Source organism: Lithobates pipiens, unplaced genomic scaffold (assembly GCF_037356315.1).
Source record: "Lithobates pipiens isolate NorthernLeopardFrog02 unplaced genomic scaffold, aLitPip1_a1.2 Scaffold_10, whole genome shotgun sequence".
Taxonomy (NCBI): domain Eukaryota; kingdom Metazoa; phylum Chordata; class Amphibia; order Anura; family Ranidae; genus Lithobates; species Lithobates pipiens.
The window spans coordinates 161,454,513-161,471,619 of record NW_027507686.1 but is presented as its reverse complement, the minus strand read 5'-3'; the positions used below and the strand labels follow the sequence as shown (position 1 = coordinate 161,471,619).

Below are 17,107 nucleotides of genomic sequence, written 5' to 3'. Positions count from 1 at the left end.
TGACCATCAAGCTCTTGGCCACCTTCCTGACTAAGGTCCTTCTCCCCTGATCACTCAGTTTAGCCAGATGACCCACTCTATAAAGCATCCTGGTGGTTCCAAATGTCTTCCATTTACGGATGAAGGAGGCCACTGTGCTCATTGGGAGCTTCAATGCCGCAGAAATTTTTCTGTACCCTTCCCCACATCAGTGCCTCGATACAATCCTGTCTACAGACAATTCCTTGGACTTCATGACTTGGTTTGTGGGATCTTATATAGACAGGTGTGTGCCTTTCCAAATCATGTCCAATTAACTGAATTTACCACAGGTGGACTCCAGTTAAGGTATAGAAATATCTCAAGAATGATCAGTGGAAACAGGATGCACCTAAGCTTAATTTTGAGTGTCATGGCAAAGTGTTAGGTACTTGAGTGGTGAGCCTGATATGACGGAAGAAGACCTCTCTTACGGCTCTGGTTCAAGTCCCACTGGAGTGAGAACAGTGGTACGTGAGCGCAGCGGGGTAGGAGCGTCTGGCTGGATGCAGCAGCTGATGCAGGCGGAGCAGGTGAACCTCCCAGATGCTGGAACCGCAGGAGCTGGTGGAAGCAGGAGACGGCTTGGCAGAGTTGGCAGCTGAGGCAGGGCAGGCGGACCGGTGAACCTAGAAGGCAGCAGCGGATCCTGGAAGATCTCGGAACGTAGGTACAGACAAGACAGGTCAGGCAGGCTGGGACAAGCAGACAGGTGGCAGACAGAGCAACGTCACAAACAGGCAGAGGTTCAGCAACAGAAAGCAGTCCGTAACAAGGTCAGGCAAGCCGGGGTCGGGGCAGGAGAGAGCAGCAGAGTCAGATGGAAGCCGGGTCAAATAACAGGAATCAGCAGACAGATAACAGGGTTCTTCAGGTACTAGCTGCAGACGAACAGCACAGAGCATCTGCAGCTGTACCTTTAAATAGGCCCACTGGTGCCAATCACATTAGCGCGCGAACGCCGCGCACGCCTGGGGTGCACAGCGGCGAGCACACACGCGCCGATGCCCAGGCTGCCTAACGGCGTGTGTGCGCATGCGCTGTGAATACTTATGTACATGTGATTTATTTATTTTTTTTTCAATTTTTTATTTTGAATAAATTTGCAAAGATTTCAAACTTTTTTTAGGTTGTCATTATGGGGTATTTTTTCTGAATTTTACAGGGGTCAGTAGTTTGTAGGGCAGAGTACGGGGGTCAGTAGTTTGTAGGGCAGAGTATGGGGGTCAGTAGTTTGTAGGGCAGAGTATGGGGGTCAGTAGTTTGTAGGGCAGAGTATGGGGGTCAGTAGTTTGTAGGGCAGAGTATGGGGGTCAGTAGTTTGTAGGGCAGAGTACGGGGGTCAGCAGTTTGTAGGGCAGAGTACGGGGGGTCAGCAGTTTGTAGGGCAGAGTACGGGGGGTCAGCAGTTTGTAGGGCAGAGTACGGGGGGTCAGCAGTTTGTAGGGCAGAGTACGGGGGTCAGCAGTTTGTAGGGCAGAGTACGGGGGTCAGCAGTTTGTAGGGCAGAGTACGGGGGTCAGCAGTTTGTAGGGCAGAGTACGGGGGTCAGAAGTTTGTAGGGCAGAGTACGGGGGTCAGCAGTTTGTAGGGCAGAGTACCGGGGTCAGCAGTTTGTAGGGCAGAGTACCGGGGTCAGCAGTTTGTAGGGCAGAGTACCGGGGTCAGCAGTTTGTAGGGCAGAGTACCGGGGTCAGCAGTTTGTAGGGCAGAGTACTGGGGTCAGTAGTTTGTAGGGCAGAGTACAGGGGGTCAGTAGTTTGTAGGGCAGACTACGGGGTTCAGTAGTTTGTAGGGTAAAGTACAAGGTCAGGAAAACGTAGGACAGAGTACAGTGGTCAGTAGTTTGTAGAGAAGAGTGTGATTTCCCTCCCCCCCATATACACAGAAGCACAGGGAAACAGAGGTGGGGCAGGCATAGTTACTTGTTCTGGCACGCTTATCCCCATTAGCCCTCCTCTCTCATCCATCCTAGGCATTCGTATATGATGTCACATACAAGCTCTTAGAATGGAGTCGCGAGGAAGGGCTGGTGGAAATTCCCTGGGCTGCTTCGCATATTGGGAAAGAGAACTTCAAATGAGGGGTCGGTATAGTGGGGACACTATCTACCTGTCATTTGCCCGCAATCAATGAACAAACCCGTTCTAATCCATACTTAACCTCTCATTGTCAGAAATATTTAGCATTTTAACACATGATCACCTAATGGTTAAGAGCTCTGACATCTGCACCCCTTGTAGTTACACCTTAGTCTGTATAGTCTGCTATATGCATGTAGTTGTTGCCTTCTATTGACATCTTTGTTCTTATCACACAGGATATGGAGGTTAGCGTTTTGGAGCTACAGACAATATTAAACAAAATTATATCCAAGCGTAAGTATCCACATAGAATTTCCACACAAATCTTAGCATTTGGCAAATCAATAGATCAGTGATACCTTTGAAAAAAAACACCCTGTAAATCCTAAAGAATCACCAGACTATGCAGTACAGTATTTGGAGTGAGTTTTAATTTTGGTAACCATGAAGCACTATCATAGCCACCAGTGTAAAGGGTATGGAGCAGTGGCGGCTCATTCATTAGGGGCGAATGTATGCCGCCCCCCCCCCCCCATCCATGCGTCCTGTCCCCTAATCTAATGCAGGGCACCGGACGCATGGATTGCAATTGTTTTTTTTTTATCGTGATTAGAGTTGGAGGCTCAAATAGGCTTCAAAAAAGGGTAAGCTCAGGGCGTAGAGAACTGCACCGAAGCCCACCCAGTTGTGTGACAATAGAGATTAAATATTCGCTATTATAACACTGTTTCTCCTCCCGGCCAATCAGGAAGCGGGTCATGATACCCGTAACCCATTGGCCAAAAGGAGATCCAATTGGATTTGCCACCCCGGAGGAGGGGGATGGAGGAGATGTGGGGGAACCGAGATAGCAGTGGCCCACAGCCTGAACTGCTGCCCGCAAGATGGGGTGAGAGCGGGGGCCCTGACTGATGTTTTTAACCACTTGCTGTCAGGGGCAATTTTAAATTTTTCAAACACATATTAAACTAAATATATACAGGATATATTTTCTGAAAGTAGAGCGCTTGGAGAATAAAATGTTGGCCATTGCAATTTTTTTATCTTGCATGATATTTGTGCAGTTTATCAAACGCAAGAATACACTAAAAAACTTTTAGTGCACACAGACACAATGGGGTTGGTTTACTAAAACTGGAGTGAGCAAAATCTGGTGCATGCATGGTAGCCAACCAGCCTCTACCTTCAGCTTGTTTAATTAAGTTTTGACAAAAAAAAAAAAATAGAAGATTTCTATGTAGAGCTGCACCAGATTGTGCACTCTCAAGTTTTAAAATGAGCAGCCTGTATATTTATGGAGCCTCAGCAAGTCCCTGGGGAAACGTGTCTAGTAGGTGGTTGAAGAGCACATAAATAGTGTCTGGAGCAGTGGTGCCTTGTCCAGGAGGAGAAATCTACAGCTTAAGGCTGAGTTCACACTGTTGCGAATTGGATGCAGGTTTCTCCATATCCAATAATTCACATAGCAGGAGATTGTGACCGGCTCTCTATGGAGCCAGTTCACACATCTCCGCAACAGCTCTGGTGTGAATTGCACAGGAGTCCTGTGCGTCTTTTGGTGCATTTCAGGTCCGAATTCAGACAAAAATTTGGGCTAAAATCGGCCCTGAAAAGGTGAATGGGGACGCACCGGACGACTCCTGCTTTTGGGAGTGAGTGCTATAAATGTAATTTTTGGTAAAAGTATAAAAGATGGAGTTGTGTTGAGTAAATGGGTACCAAACATGTCAAGACTTAAAATAAAGTGTGTGAAATGGTGATAAACTATTATACCTAAAATTTTGCATAGGTGATGCTTCAGTTTAAAGTTACCCGTCAATTATTGCCAATAGAATTATTGCTCTCACTCTGACATCCTCATGTGTGATGCAATTTCTGTTTACATACACATGGAAGACGTACATGTGCATTTGCATTCACAAATGTAAACGGTAGAGAGGGGTGGTTTAAATTTTTATTTACAGTATTTTTTTTTTTTTACTCAATTTTTTTTTTCATTTAAATGTAATGTACCATAAGGATGCTAATAAGCCCCCTATGTGATAGAATAGACAAAGTACTCTTTATGGGGTCACGGGGGTCTATTAGATGGCCAATGTCTCCCCTGCTCTCCATTTTAGCTGATCAAGCATACTGTAGATTGCGCTTGATTAGCTGTATCCTTAGCTACAGTAGCCTAGGGATGACTGCTCTAAATCCAGACGTGACAAAATGATCTCTTCTGGATTTATTAGTTGCAAAGGAGATCAAGGGATGAATGTTCTCCTCTTTATTTAACAATTCCAGCCATTTATCATTGTCCCAGGCTCCTCGCATGAATGAGAGAGCCTGGGAACCATGGCGGGCGGATGTCTCTTCTCACTACCGTGAAAGTAATTGGGCAACTGTAGAGCAAACCTAATCACTTTTTCTGAACAGCCGATCGCCCAGTTGTAAAAAATTCTACCAAACTTATGGCTGCAGTTGCAGCCATTAGCTTATATTAACCACTTAAATTTCAGGATGCTTTAAGTACATGAAGGTAACTTCCATAATATGATCGGTATATTACCTTGAAAAATTAATTTATTTTCTGAATTACATTTTTACAAAAATCCTGCCTTTTACTATCAAGTGGCAGAGAAACTGGGACTGCATTGTGGCAGATTGATAGTAAAAAGAAGAGAAAAGCACATTTTTATGACATAGCGTGCCTTTACAACATTGCTTTGTCAGCTAGATGTGAGTTAATGTAATAGCCTCTCAGCACCTTTTGTGTGACCACGACTCCTAGTAATGTGTGCTTAGTGAGTTTACCTGTGTGCTTTAAAATAGATGGCCACAGATGCATACCATGGTTTTGGACTATACTGCCAAATACAACACAGATCCTTCTTTTATTTTTTTATTTTTATTAAATATTTTTGAATATAGGAAAGGGTTGGAATTTTTTGTCAACTTTTTATTGCTGTCTGTGTTCACTTTTTGTTTAGTGGGTGAAAGACCGTAAAGGAAGTGAAGAAAAATCACACTTCCTGTATATCTGTTTAGTGTCAGCCCCTGTACACACGGTCGGAGATTTCGACAACCAAATCTGTCGGATTCGGATTGTGTCCGAAACTGTTGCATATACACAGTCGGACTAAGTTGTCGAAAAATCTGATTATTCAGAACGTGATGACGTAATTTCGTTACGATGGGACTACGTTCAGGCTAGTAGCCAATAGCTTTGATGTAGGAATTTGATATGAGAATGCGTGGCACTTGGTCCGATCAAAAGTCTCTACACATGATCGGAGTATGTCCGATCGAACCAGTTGGTCGGGAAATATTTCCAACAAGTTGGAAAATTGGGTCCGACGGATATTCCGACGGAATCAGTCCGATGCATACCACACACAGTCGGATTATCCAACAACACAGTCCGATAGGACACATTCCGACGGATTCTCCGACCGTGTGTACAAGGGCTCAGACACAACAAAAGCAAAGGTTCTTTGGATATTTTAGTTATACGAAAAGTGCCTGGTGGGCTGTGTCTGCCCCTGGCTCTTATGTCTTAGATATTTCAACAGTGAAACCTCCCTGCCAGAATTCCTGACACACACGTTATTCCACATTATGTTGTTAGCGGTTTCTAAAGCCTTACATTTTTTTTTTTTTCACCATAATCCATTCTATTCAGGAGTGAGGCCACATCAGTGCCCATAGAAATCAGCTTTCTATGGTGACCTTTAGCATGGCGGAGGAGCTGAGAAGAGGAGGATTGGGGTTGCTCTTATGCACAGAGCAGTTAGTGTTACTAAACCCAGTAATATGAAAATATTTCATCTCCCCACAGTGCCCACAACTTATAAATCTTCTTTTTATATTAAAATACGGCCACATATTTTGGATGATCTGTATACCACGGTTACATAATAAACTACACAGTTTCTACAGTGCTGAGAGTTCAGGAAGGTGGAGATTTTCACTGCAGGCTGAATACACGCCTACATGTGTAATGTCAATATCATGTGACCTGGCTATCGCTGAGCACAAGAAACTGTTCTCTCCAGCATAAGGCACAACTTAGAATGTGCAGGTTGGCTACTCTGCCTGTGTTAACTGGCCTTCCCCAGATATACAGTACATTGGGGGAGGGGGGGATTCTGTGCATACAGGATAAAACCGCTTTTTTACACAATGCAGTGGAATAACACCTCAAGTTCCACAGTGAGTATAACAAGCATGCTATACTGCATATACAGATTGATTTTACTGTTGTGGGTTTAGTAACACTTTAAGAATAAGATATTTGTAATTTTAATAAAAAAAAACAATTAAGCTTTATCACTTTAAGGTGCGATGAGCTAATACACCCTATTCACTTGAATGGGCTTCCTAACACTATTTTTATAATGCAGTACACCAAATTGCATGACCGTGTATTACATGTGTTGTAATACAGTAAAAATAATCTAAAAAAATAGATGCAACCCCACTGCCCCATACACACTTGAGTGCAAAGGCGTGCATAGGCTGCACAGGTATACATAAACATATATTGTGCCAAGCATGTGAGGTGTCATTGCAAATACTAAAGTGAGAGCAATAATTCTAGGGCCATAATTCATGGTTAAATCTAAACTGATAGCCTGTAAGGTCTTTTAAAATGTCAGCAATGTCAAAGGAAAAGATCCATAAGCTACACATCATGAAGCAGACCCATGTGCATGAAGTGAGATGAATGGCAAGCTCAGCCTGAACTGCAGCCAGGCCATGCCCCCAACGTGTTTCATTCCACCCCCCTTAATCATGGGAAAGCTCCAAAGAATGGAGTGAAACATGGGGGCTTATCCCAGTTGTAGTCCGGGCTGAGCTTGCCAATCATCTCACTTGATGCACATGGGTCTGCTTCATGATCTGCGGCTTTTGGATCTTTTCCATTGACATTGCTGCAGCTTGGAGCTAGGACAAGCTCCCTGTCCCTCCCTGTGCACTCACAGCCATCTAGTTAGACTTGACCTCTCTACCTGAGCGGCACCTAAATTTTGTTCTTTTGGGTCCCTTTTAAAGTGTCACCTAAGGACAATTTTGGCCACTATAGCCGTTCGCAATTTCACAGGTGCCCGTGTCAGTCCTTATTGGTATCTATTTACTCAACTCAACCACATCTTCAAAGTGGTGTTTCGCTATTAATAATAAAAGTCATCAGCTATAAATACTGCAGCTGCTGACTTTTATAATAATCGGACACTTACCTATACCAGGGTCCAGCGATGCTCATCCCCCCTCCGCTCAGCGGCACCAGCCTTTTAACTGTGGGCACCCGGCTGTGGCTTCACAGCTGGGCACCATGCGCGAGCTGTGACTGTCCACACAATCATCTGGGACCTGTCACATGTGTCAGATGATTGACAAGAGGGAGGGGAGAGAGGCGATCTCCCTTCCTGCACCAAGGGAAGTGACGTCAGGAGCCCAGGCGCTGAAGGAGGCAGACTACGAGGGACCCCCTAGCAATAGACATTTAGAGGTGAGTAAAAAAAAATTCTCCAAATGTTTTTTTTTTTTTTTAAGAACAGTAATAATATTTTTTTTTGGGGGGGGGTGGATATTTAATATTTAATATTTTAACTGTTGTGTTTGTTTGCAATAAAATTTTATTTTTATGTGCTTTTGCGACACCTGCTTTTATAACATATATAATTGTTTAGCGGTTTAAAGTAATTTTTTACCAAAAAAATGCTGATTTAACATGTCTGCAAAATGAAACAATTTTCCAGGTAGAAAGTTGATTAAAGAATGTTTTATGATACTGGAGAAAGGAGGATACACTGCAGTAAATGGGACTGCAAAGTACTGTGCTTGCTGGAAATGTTAATTAAGGTTGGCCGTGTAATTTAATTTTGGCTCAGTAACCGAGCAGTATTGATTGTAATCAGATTTTTTATTCAATGCAGATAAAGACCTTCGCACTAAAGGATTTAGTTTGGAGTCTTGTCGCAGTATGGTGAATCTAATGGATGTATCCTTTCATGTACAGGTTGAATGAAATGTCTTTATCATCTATCATCTCCATCATATACTATATGTCAGTGTTATATACACTTTAGAACAATTTGTTTGGCTCCAAAAGTCATCCAGTCAAATTTTAATGCGTGCCTACTGTATACTGGCACTACATATCAAAAAGCTGTGATGAAAACAGTGGTTTGTTGGAATGCACAAAAGAAGCAAAGTGCAGGAGGAAAGACTACTTAGATGATTAAAAAAGAAAAAGAAAAATATCCCCTACAATGGGGTTTTCTGGCAACAAAGCAATGTCTGTAATGAAGGTAGAAAACTACTGAGTAAAAAGGGAAATTGATAAATGTTTATTAATACATAAAAATATAAATGACACAATAGTCAAAAAATGAACTCCACTGGACAATTGAAAGGTATGGTATAGAAATTAGATGTACATATATAGACAAAGAAGTTTTATCACATGAACACTGTGCAATTGTATAAACAGTGGAAATGTGACCCTGACGCGTTTCGACCCACATTCGGGGTCTTCTTCAGAGGAGTTGTCTATCATGGAAAGAAAACATTATGAATGTATATACAGGAAATTATTTCAGTATACTGTATATAATTAAATAAATATAAATATAAGTATTTAGAATCCCAACATAATATAATTACCAATTAATGTAGGGAACAAATTTCACAGTGAGAATCCTCCTTAAAGGATAAAGGATAAAAGTAGTGAGAACCACTTGTCTCTCTCCCTACATGCGTGTGCCAGGGGTCATAACGTTACAAACTGTCGCCGTATACCAGGCAAAAAAGTAAGGGGCTGAGTCCAATGGTGCAGCTTGCGACAGATCACACTATTTACTCGCCGCCAGTGTGATCCACGAGAGGGAGTGCAGGCGTCAGCAGCCAAGAAATGGAAAAGACGCACCTGCAGCAAGATTCAATGCAAACATACAGTCAGTGCTGCCCACTCCATGATTCAGGGAGTGGGCCCTTAGGCTATAATGTATACATATAATTAAAGCCTGAAATTTGTGCCAGGAGACATAGTTATAATGTTCTCACCAAAAGCTACCTGTAAAAGGGGGGGAGAGAAGGGGTTGGGGAGGGAACAAGGAAGCGCAAACATAGCATATGTTGTGTGTCCCTCAAAAGTGAGGGCGACTACTTCCCTAGTATTCTCTATTGTGTCCTTCCGGAGATAAATCCCTTTAGGAAGGGGGCAAAAGAAATTGCTTCATTCAGCCCCGGGTAGGAGGCGGCATTTAATTTAAATATCCATCTCTGCTCGTGTTGGAGCAATACCTTGTTCCAGTCTCCACCCCGATCCGGGATGTGTATGCGTTCAAGTACAGCAAAGGATACAATAAGCATTTTGTAGTTGTGTATAGCAACCACGTGTCGCCGAATGGGTAAATAGTGGTTGCCAATCTCCATGCTGTAAATGTGCTTGGCTATCCGTCGGTGAAATTCCAATTTGGTTTTCCCGACGTAGAAGGCCCCGCATTCGCATTCCATAAAATACACAACCCCACGTGTTTGACAGTTAGCAAAATGTGCCGGTCGAAACGTCACACCATTAGGTAGACGAAAAACTTTGTCTCGTCTAATATATCTGCAAGAAGAACAGTGACCACAAGAAAAAGAGCCAAAAGCGGCTCTCTTTATTTCATTTTTATACTCGCTTTGGACCAGCTTGTCATGGAGTGAAGTAGCACGTTTATAAGTAATCGAAGGGCGTGCTGGAATGAGACTTCCAATCTTTGGGTCATCCCTTAGGATAGACCAGTGTTTTTGAATGATATTTCGAATGGCAATATGTTGTTTAGAAAAGCGAAGGACGATCCTGGCTACCTCCGAGCCAGAGCCGTCCCTCGCCTTTTTGGGGAGCAACAGGTCCCGGCGAGACTGTACTGCCGTCCTGTTATAGGCTCTTCGTAAGCATGAATGGCTGTAGCTGCGTGCTAAAAGTCTCGCTTGTAATTTACCAGCCTCCTCTCTGAAGAGGAAATCGTCTGAGCAGTTTCTGCGCAACCGCAGATACTGCCCATAAGGAATGGAGCGTTTCAAATTCTTAGGATGGAAACTGTCCGCATGAAGCACAGTAATACCTGCAGTACTTTTACGATAAAGTGTAGTGAAAATGTGGTTAGCAGGGGTACGGCCAATTTGAACATCCAAAAATGTGATTTTATGGTGGTCGTACGTCATAGTAAATTTTATTGTAATCATTTATGTTTATGCAGGATAGGAATTTTAGCAATTGGTCCTCAGGTCCCTCCCATATGACGAGGATGTCGTCGATGTACCGCCGCCACATAGAAATGTGGCGTGTGTACTCGACGAGACCCTCGCCACACAGAAGGGACTTCTCCCATTCCCCCAGGTACAGGTTAGCGTAGGCCGGGGCACAGTATGTGCCCATGGCTACGCCCTGCACCTGGAGGTAGTGGGAGTTGTTGAATGCAAAGTAATTGTGGTGTAAAATATAATCCAGGCCCTGAACGATAAAATCGCTCACTGCCTGGTCATATCTGCCACTACGTTGAAGTGTAGCTCGTACAGTCTCGATCCCTTTGGTATGAGGGATCGAGCTGTAAAGTGCTTCCACATCGATGGCTACCAGAATGGCATTAGCCGGTAAGGTCAAATTTTCAATGATCTGCAACAAATGTATGGTATCCTTTAAAAAGGAGGGCGTGCATACTACAAGAGGTTGTAGAAAGGAATCAATGAGTTTACTAAGGTTCTCTGCTATCCCCTGTCACGTACCTAGTAGTTGAGCCTGGAATGCAGGGAGCGGCCCCTCGTATCCCCTGGTTAAAGAACCCCTGGAGGTGGAGACAGGTATTCAATAGCTCAGGGGGCACAAGTGCCTGGCAGGTAGTACTGGTCCGGAGGATCAGCTGGGCACCGACAGCAAGTTGGCAGAGCAGGAGGTGCTTGGCTGTAGCGGGCAGGCACAAGGGCGGAGACTGGCTGGAGAACAGACGTTCGGTAACACAGGAACTCAGACAGGCAACAGGAACAGCGGAGTCGGGTACAGGCCGGGTCAGCAGGAATCGGTCAGCAAGGTACAGAGGATGAGGCAGAGACGTGGTCAGACAAGCAGAGGTCGTAGGCAGGCAGCAACGGATCAGGGTCAAGGAACAAGCCGGATATCAGGAACCAAGGTAACGGGTACAGATACTGGGAGCAAGATCACGGACACGCTGTAGACTGGACAGCACGGGTAGGAGGGAGCCAGTGACTAAAGAAGGCCTTAGGGCGCCAAACGGACGTACGACGGGTCAGCGCGCCCTTGCACGTACACGTGCACCCGTTCGTGACCTGCGTGCGCGTGTGTGCGCGTTCGCGTCGACGCGAAAGCGTTCGTTCGCTTTAGCGCGCGTCCAAGGGGACTCTCCACGACGGGTTCCGACGGGTAAGACTCCTGTGTTTGGCCGAAACGTCAGAGTGGTCGTGACATTGCCCCCCCCCAAGGGGCAGCCCCCGGATGCCCAACCGAGCCCACTTGTCCGGGTGGGAATTCTTGAAGGCACGGATGAGTCTCTTGGCATGGATATTAGCCTCTGGCTCCCAGGAATTCTCTTCGGGTCCGTACCCCTTCCACTTGACTAAGAATTGGACCTGGTTTCTTCTCTTCCTACAGTCCAGGATGGCCTCAATTTCGAACTCCATCTCCCCATCGACCAACACAGGTTCCGGAGGACGGGAAATCCTGTCAGAGAAGGGGTCCTTGACTGCAGGCTTGAGAAGCGATACGTGGAAGACCGGATGAATTCGGAAGGACTCAGGGAGTTCTAGCTCAAAAGCCACGTCATTTAGCTTCCTTTTGACCGGAAAGGGACCCAGGAATCTTGGGCCCAATTTTTTGGAGGGACAGGATAGTCTGAGGTTTACGGTGGACAACCAGACCCGATCCCCGGCCTTAAGGTCCAGCTCCCCTCTTCTCCTTCTGTCGAAGACTTCCTTGTTATGTTCTTGCGACCTAGCCAAGGTTTCCTGTAAGAGCTTATTATTCTCTTCAAAGAAATTAAGCCTCTTCTGAACCGCTGGTACCGAACATTCGGGAAGATTGCCAGACAAAAACAACGGGTGGTACCCGAAGTTCGCATAGAAAGGAGACTGCTTGGTAGCTAAATGGGCTGTGTTATTATAGGCGAACTCGGCCATGGGTAGCAGGGAGACCCAATCGTCTTGTGAGAAGGACGAGAAGCAGCGAAGATACTGTTCTAGGGTCTGATTCGTCCTCTCGGTCTGACCGTTGGTCTGCGGGTGGTAGGCCGAGGACATGCAGAGGTCGATCTTCAGAGTTCCACAGAGTGCCTTCCAGAATCTGGAGGTAAACTGCACCCCCCTATCAGATGTGATGTTGGCGGGGATGCCATGAAGTCTTACTATTTCCTTTATGAAAGCGTTAGCTGTCTCCGTGGCTGAGGGGGTGCCCTTCATGGGCAAGAAATGAGCCATTTTAGTGAGCCTATCGACTACGACAAAGATCGTTGTATGGTTCTCTGAAGGGGGAAGTTCAACAATAAAATCCATGGAGATCATCCTCCATGGTCTATCAGGAACAGGTAGTGGTCTTAGTAAGCCCCAGGCTCTAGACTTGTCGCCCTTACTCCGAATGCAGGTAGTGCAGGCCTGTATGTAACTCTTGCAGTCTTCCTTCATCCGCGGCCACCAGAAATTGCGCCTGAGCAATTCTAGTGTCTTGAATATTCCGAAGTGGCCAGCCATGGGATGGTCATGACAGGAGGCCAGAACCAGGGTCCGAACTGCCTGGGGAATAAAGATCCTGTTCCCATGCCACATAAGGTCATCGTTGGAAGACAGCGGAATGCCGGGTGGAGGTAAGGCGCCCATGGAGGCTTGCTTGACTTGAGAGATCACATCTCCTTGGAGTAAGAGAAAGTTTCCAGCAGGGAGAATGGTGTCGATGGGAGACGAATCTTCCGGCTGGCTAAACATGCGAGACAACGCGTCAGGCTTCGTATTCTTGGATCCGGGACGGTAAGTTATATGGAATACGAACCTCGAGAAAAAGAGTGCCCACCTGGCTTGACGAGGTTTCAACCTTTTAGCTGTCTTCAGGTATTCTAAGTTTTTGTGGTCCGTATAGACCAGAATTGGATGGATAGCCCCCTCTAGCAGATAGCGCCACTCCTCAAGTGCAGACTTAATTGCTAAAAGCTCGCGATCACCAACGTCGTAATTTCTTTCGGCTTCAGCTAATTTGCGGGAGAAAAAGGCGACTGGGTGAAGTAAGGACTTGGGTCCCTGCCTCTGGGAGAGTATGGCTCCGACTGCTACTTCCGAAGCGTCAACTTCAAGGGTATACGGCAGAGTGGGATCAGGGTGCTTCAGGATTGAAGCTGAGACGAACAATTTCTTCAGGGTCTTGAAGGCCTCTTGTGCCTCAGGGGTCCAGCGGAACTTAGAGCCCTGCTTGGTTAGCCCGGTAATGGGGGCGATGATAGAGGAGAATCCTTTTATGAACTTGCGATAAAAGTTCGCGAAGCCCACGAATCGCTGAACTCCCTTCCTATCGGAGGGGGCAGGCCAGTCCTGGATTGCAGAGATCTTCTGGGGATCCATCTCTACCCCTCGAACTGAGATAATCAGGCCGAGGAACTGAATACTCTCTTTTTCAAAAACGCATTTTTCGGGCTTGGCATACAGGCCGTGGAAACGGAGGCGGGTCAGAACCTTCTTGACATGTTCTCTGTGGATGGCTAAAGTGGAGGAAAAAATTAGTATGTCATCCAAGTAAATAATCACAAACAAATCAAGAAAGTCTCTAAAAATGTCGTTGACAAAATGCTGGAACGTAGCCGGGGCGTTACACAGCCCGAATGGCATCACTAAGTATTCGTAGTGTCCGAAGCGGGTACGAAAGGCTGTTTTCCACTCGTCGCCCTTTCTGATACGGACGAGGTTGTAGGCACCCCGAAGATCCAGTTTTGTGAACAGCTTAGCGGAACCCAGTCTCTGGAAAAGTTCAGGTACTAATGGCAGAGGGTAGCGATTTTTAACGGTGATCTTGTTTAGCGCCCGATAATCCACGCATGGGCGCAGAGAATGGTCCTTCTTTTCCACGAAGAAGATCCCAGCGCCGGCTGGGGAGGTAGAAGGTCGGATGAACCCCTTTTCGAGATTATCGTCCAAATAGGTCTTTAGGGTATTCAGCTCGGATTCGGATAGGGGGAAGATCCTTCCGAAGGGGATTTCCGCCCCCGGGAGCAGTTCAATAGGGCAATCATAAGGCCTATGAGGCGGGAGAGTTTCTGCTCCCTTCTTACTGAAGACGTCCAGAAAAGCGTGGTATTGCTCAGGCACGGCTTGTCGGGTTTCCTCATCAGAATCCAAACAGAGAAGGACAGAAGAGTCCCCGTTGGGGGTCGGGCAACAATGCCGGTGGCAGTAGTCCGAGGAAAATTCAATTACTCCGGTGGCCCAATCAATGCGTGGGTTGTGTGCCTTCAACCAGGGCATGCCTAGGATGATGGGGAACAGAGGAGACTGGATGACATCTAGGCAAAGGAGTTCTTGGTGAGTCCCGGCGATGACAACGGGTAGAGGACTGGTCTCCTGGGTTACTGGTCCTGATTCCAAGGTAGACCCGTCGGCCAGGTATACCGAGAGCCCCTTCTCCCTTGGTCTAAGAGGGATCCTGTTCTTTCGGGCGAAGGACGAATCTACAAAGCCACTGCATGCCCCGGAATCAATAACCGCGTGGGTTGAGACAGTCCTTCCTGGAAGCTGTAAGAGAACAGGAACAGCTAGATGGGAGATGTTATCAGGCAACACAGGTGAGGGAACAGGTGGGACAAGGAGGCACTTACGCGTCTTGGCTGGGCAGGAACGAACAAAGTGCCCTGGTTCTCCGCAGTATAGGCAGAGATTGTTGACCCGACGACGCTGGCGTTCTTCTGGAGTCAAAGATGGGCGGAGTAGCCCCAGCTGCATGGGCTCCGGGGTGTCCAATGTGGATGCGACTGGAGCAGGCGGGGTTGGGTGACTAGGCACCCGTGGTAGCATCCAAATCGGACGGGAAGTTGCGGAAGATCGTTCTTGGCGGCGCTCCCTCAAACGCCTGTCAATCTGGATAGAAGCGTCTATCAGGGCCTCCAGTGTCTCGGGAACACCCACACGTGCCAGCTCGTCCTTCAGAGCCTCGGAGAGACCCGTGCGGAACTGGTACCGCAAGGCCGCGTTGTTCCAATCTGTGTCTGCACTCCATCGTCTGAACTCTGAGACGTAGTCCTCCACAGGTCTGCGACCTTGTTGCAGGGCATGTAGGGCTGCTTCTGCAGTTGCGGCTAACTGGGGGTCCTCATAGAGCCTGGACATTGCCTGGAAGAAGATGTCCATGGAGTCTAAAGATGAGTCCTTCCGTTCCAACAGACGGTGTGCCCAGGCCTGGGGTTCGTTGCTTAGCAGGGAGATGACAAATCCCACTTTCGTCGCTTCAAGAGAGAATGTTCTGGGTTGTAGGGCGAAATAGAGTTCGCAAGAGTTGCGGAACGCCCTGAACTTGCTCCGGTCTCCTGCGAATCGCTCCGGAGTTGGGACCCTGGGCTCAGGTGGGAGCATCACGACTGACGGTGGGGCATGGACCCCAGGAGCCACTGGTGCAGAGGTGGATAGCGCCTGGATTTGTTCCTCCAGTCTACCGTAGCCCTCTTGAAGGTTCTTAACTGCCTGGGTAAGGCCGGCCAGATGGTGGCAGAGCTCGTCCATGGGGGAGGCTCCCTGCGCAGGCTCGGACATGGCTGTCCAGTACTGTCACGTACCTAGTAGTTGAGCCTGGAATGCAGGGAGCGGCCCCTCGTATCCCCTGGTTAAAGAACCCCTGGAGGTGGAGACAGGTATTCAATAGCTCAGGGGGCACAAGTGCCTGGCAGGTAGTACTGGTCCGGAGGATCAGCTGGGCACCGACAGCAAGTTGGCAGAGCAGGAGGTGCTTGGCTGTAGCGGGCAGGCACAAGGGCGGAGACTGGCTGGAGAACAGACGTCCGGTAACACAGGAACTCAGACAGGCAACAGGAACAGCGGAGTCGGGTACAGGCCGGGTCAGCAGGAATCGGTCAGCAAGGTACAGAGGATGAGGCAGAGACGTGGTCAGACAAGCAGAGGTCGTAGGCAGGCAGCAACGGATCAGGGTCAAGGAACAAGCCGGATATCAGGAACCAAGGTAACGGGTACAGATACTGGGAGCAAGATCACGGACACGCTGTAGACTGGACAGCACGGGTAGGAGGGAGCCAGTGACTAAAGAAGGCCTTAGGGCGCCAAACGGACGTACGACGGGTCAGCGCGCCCTTGCACGTACACCCGTTCGTGACCTGCGTGCGCGTGTGTGCGCGTTCGCGTCGACGCGAAAGCGTTCGTTCGCTTTAGCGCGCGTCCAAGGGGAACGACGGACTCTCCACGACGGGTTCCGACGGGTAAGACTCCTGTGTTTGGCCGAAACGTCAGAGTGGTCGTGACATCCCCCCTCTCCCTGAGACGATAGGTCGTCACCGGTGGTCGAGATTGGCATTTGTGGATTTTAGGAAGGCAATATAAGGTAGCCTCTCTTGGAAATTTGGTGTTGATAAAAGAATATTGGTCTCTTGTGATGCCTCCTGTTTCCAGGGCTGCATCAATGAGATCATAAAACTTGTGGTGATAGGATTGTATTAGTTTGCTTGGAATGGTCTTGTACCAGTCTTTATTATCCAATATGTCCTGGCACATACTCACATAATTCGCATTGTCCATCAGAACCACATTACCTCCCTTGTCTGAGGGTTTAATTATGATGTTGACGTCATTACATAACAATTGGATGGCTTTAGATTCTTCATTATTTAGATTGTTTGGGTGCAATCTTTTACAGGGGAGTTTGGAAATATCCCTCAACGTTTGTTTCACAAATATTTCAATGCTTGGATTAAGACTTAGTGGAGGGAATTGGCCAGAGGGTTTTTTCAGAATTGATTGGGGTTTTTGTGTAGATTTGTTGGCATTGT

At 47.1% G+C, this 17,107-nt stretch overlaps 1 protein-coding gene across 1 annotated transcript in view; it reads left to right on the top strand.

Moving 5' to 3' along the window:
- The window catches only part of CAPN1 (calpain 1), a 129,061-nt gene that overhangs the window by 95,701 nt on the left and 16,253 nt on the right, over nt 1-17,107 (top strand). The window contains exons 16-17 of the mRNA XM_077458751.1: nt 2,339-2,396; nt 8,024-8,088. Of these exons, the coding sequence (XP_077314877.1) occupies nt 2,339-2,396; nt 8,024-8,088 (123 nt within the window). The remainder of the gene's footprint in view (nt 1-2,338; nt 2,397-8,023; nt 8,089-17,107) is intronic.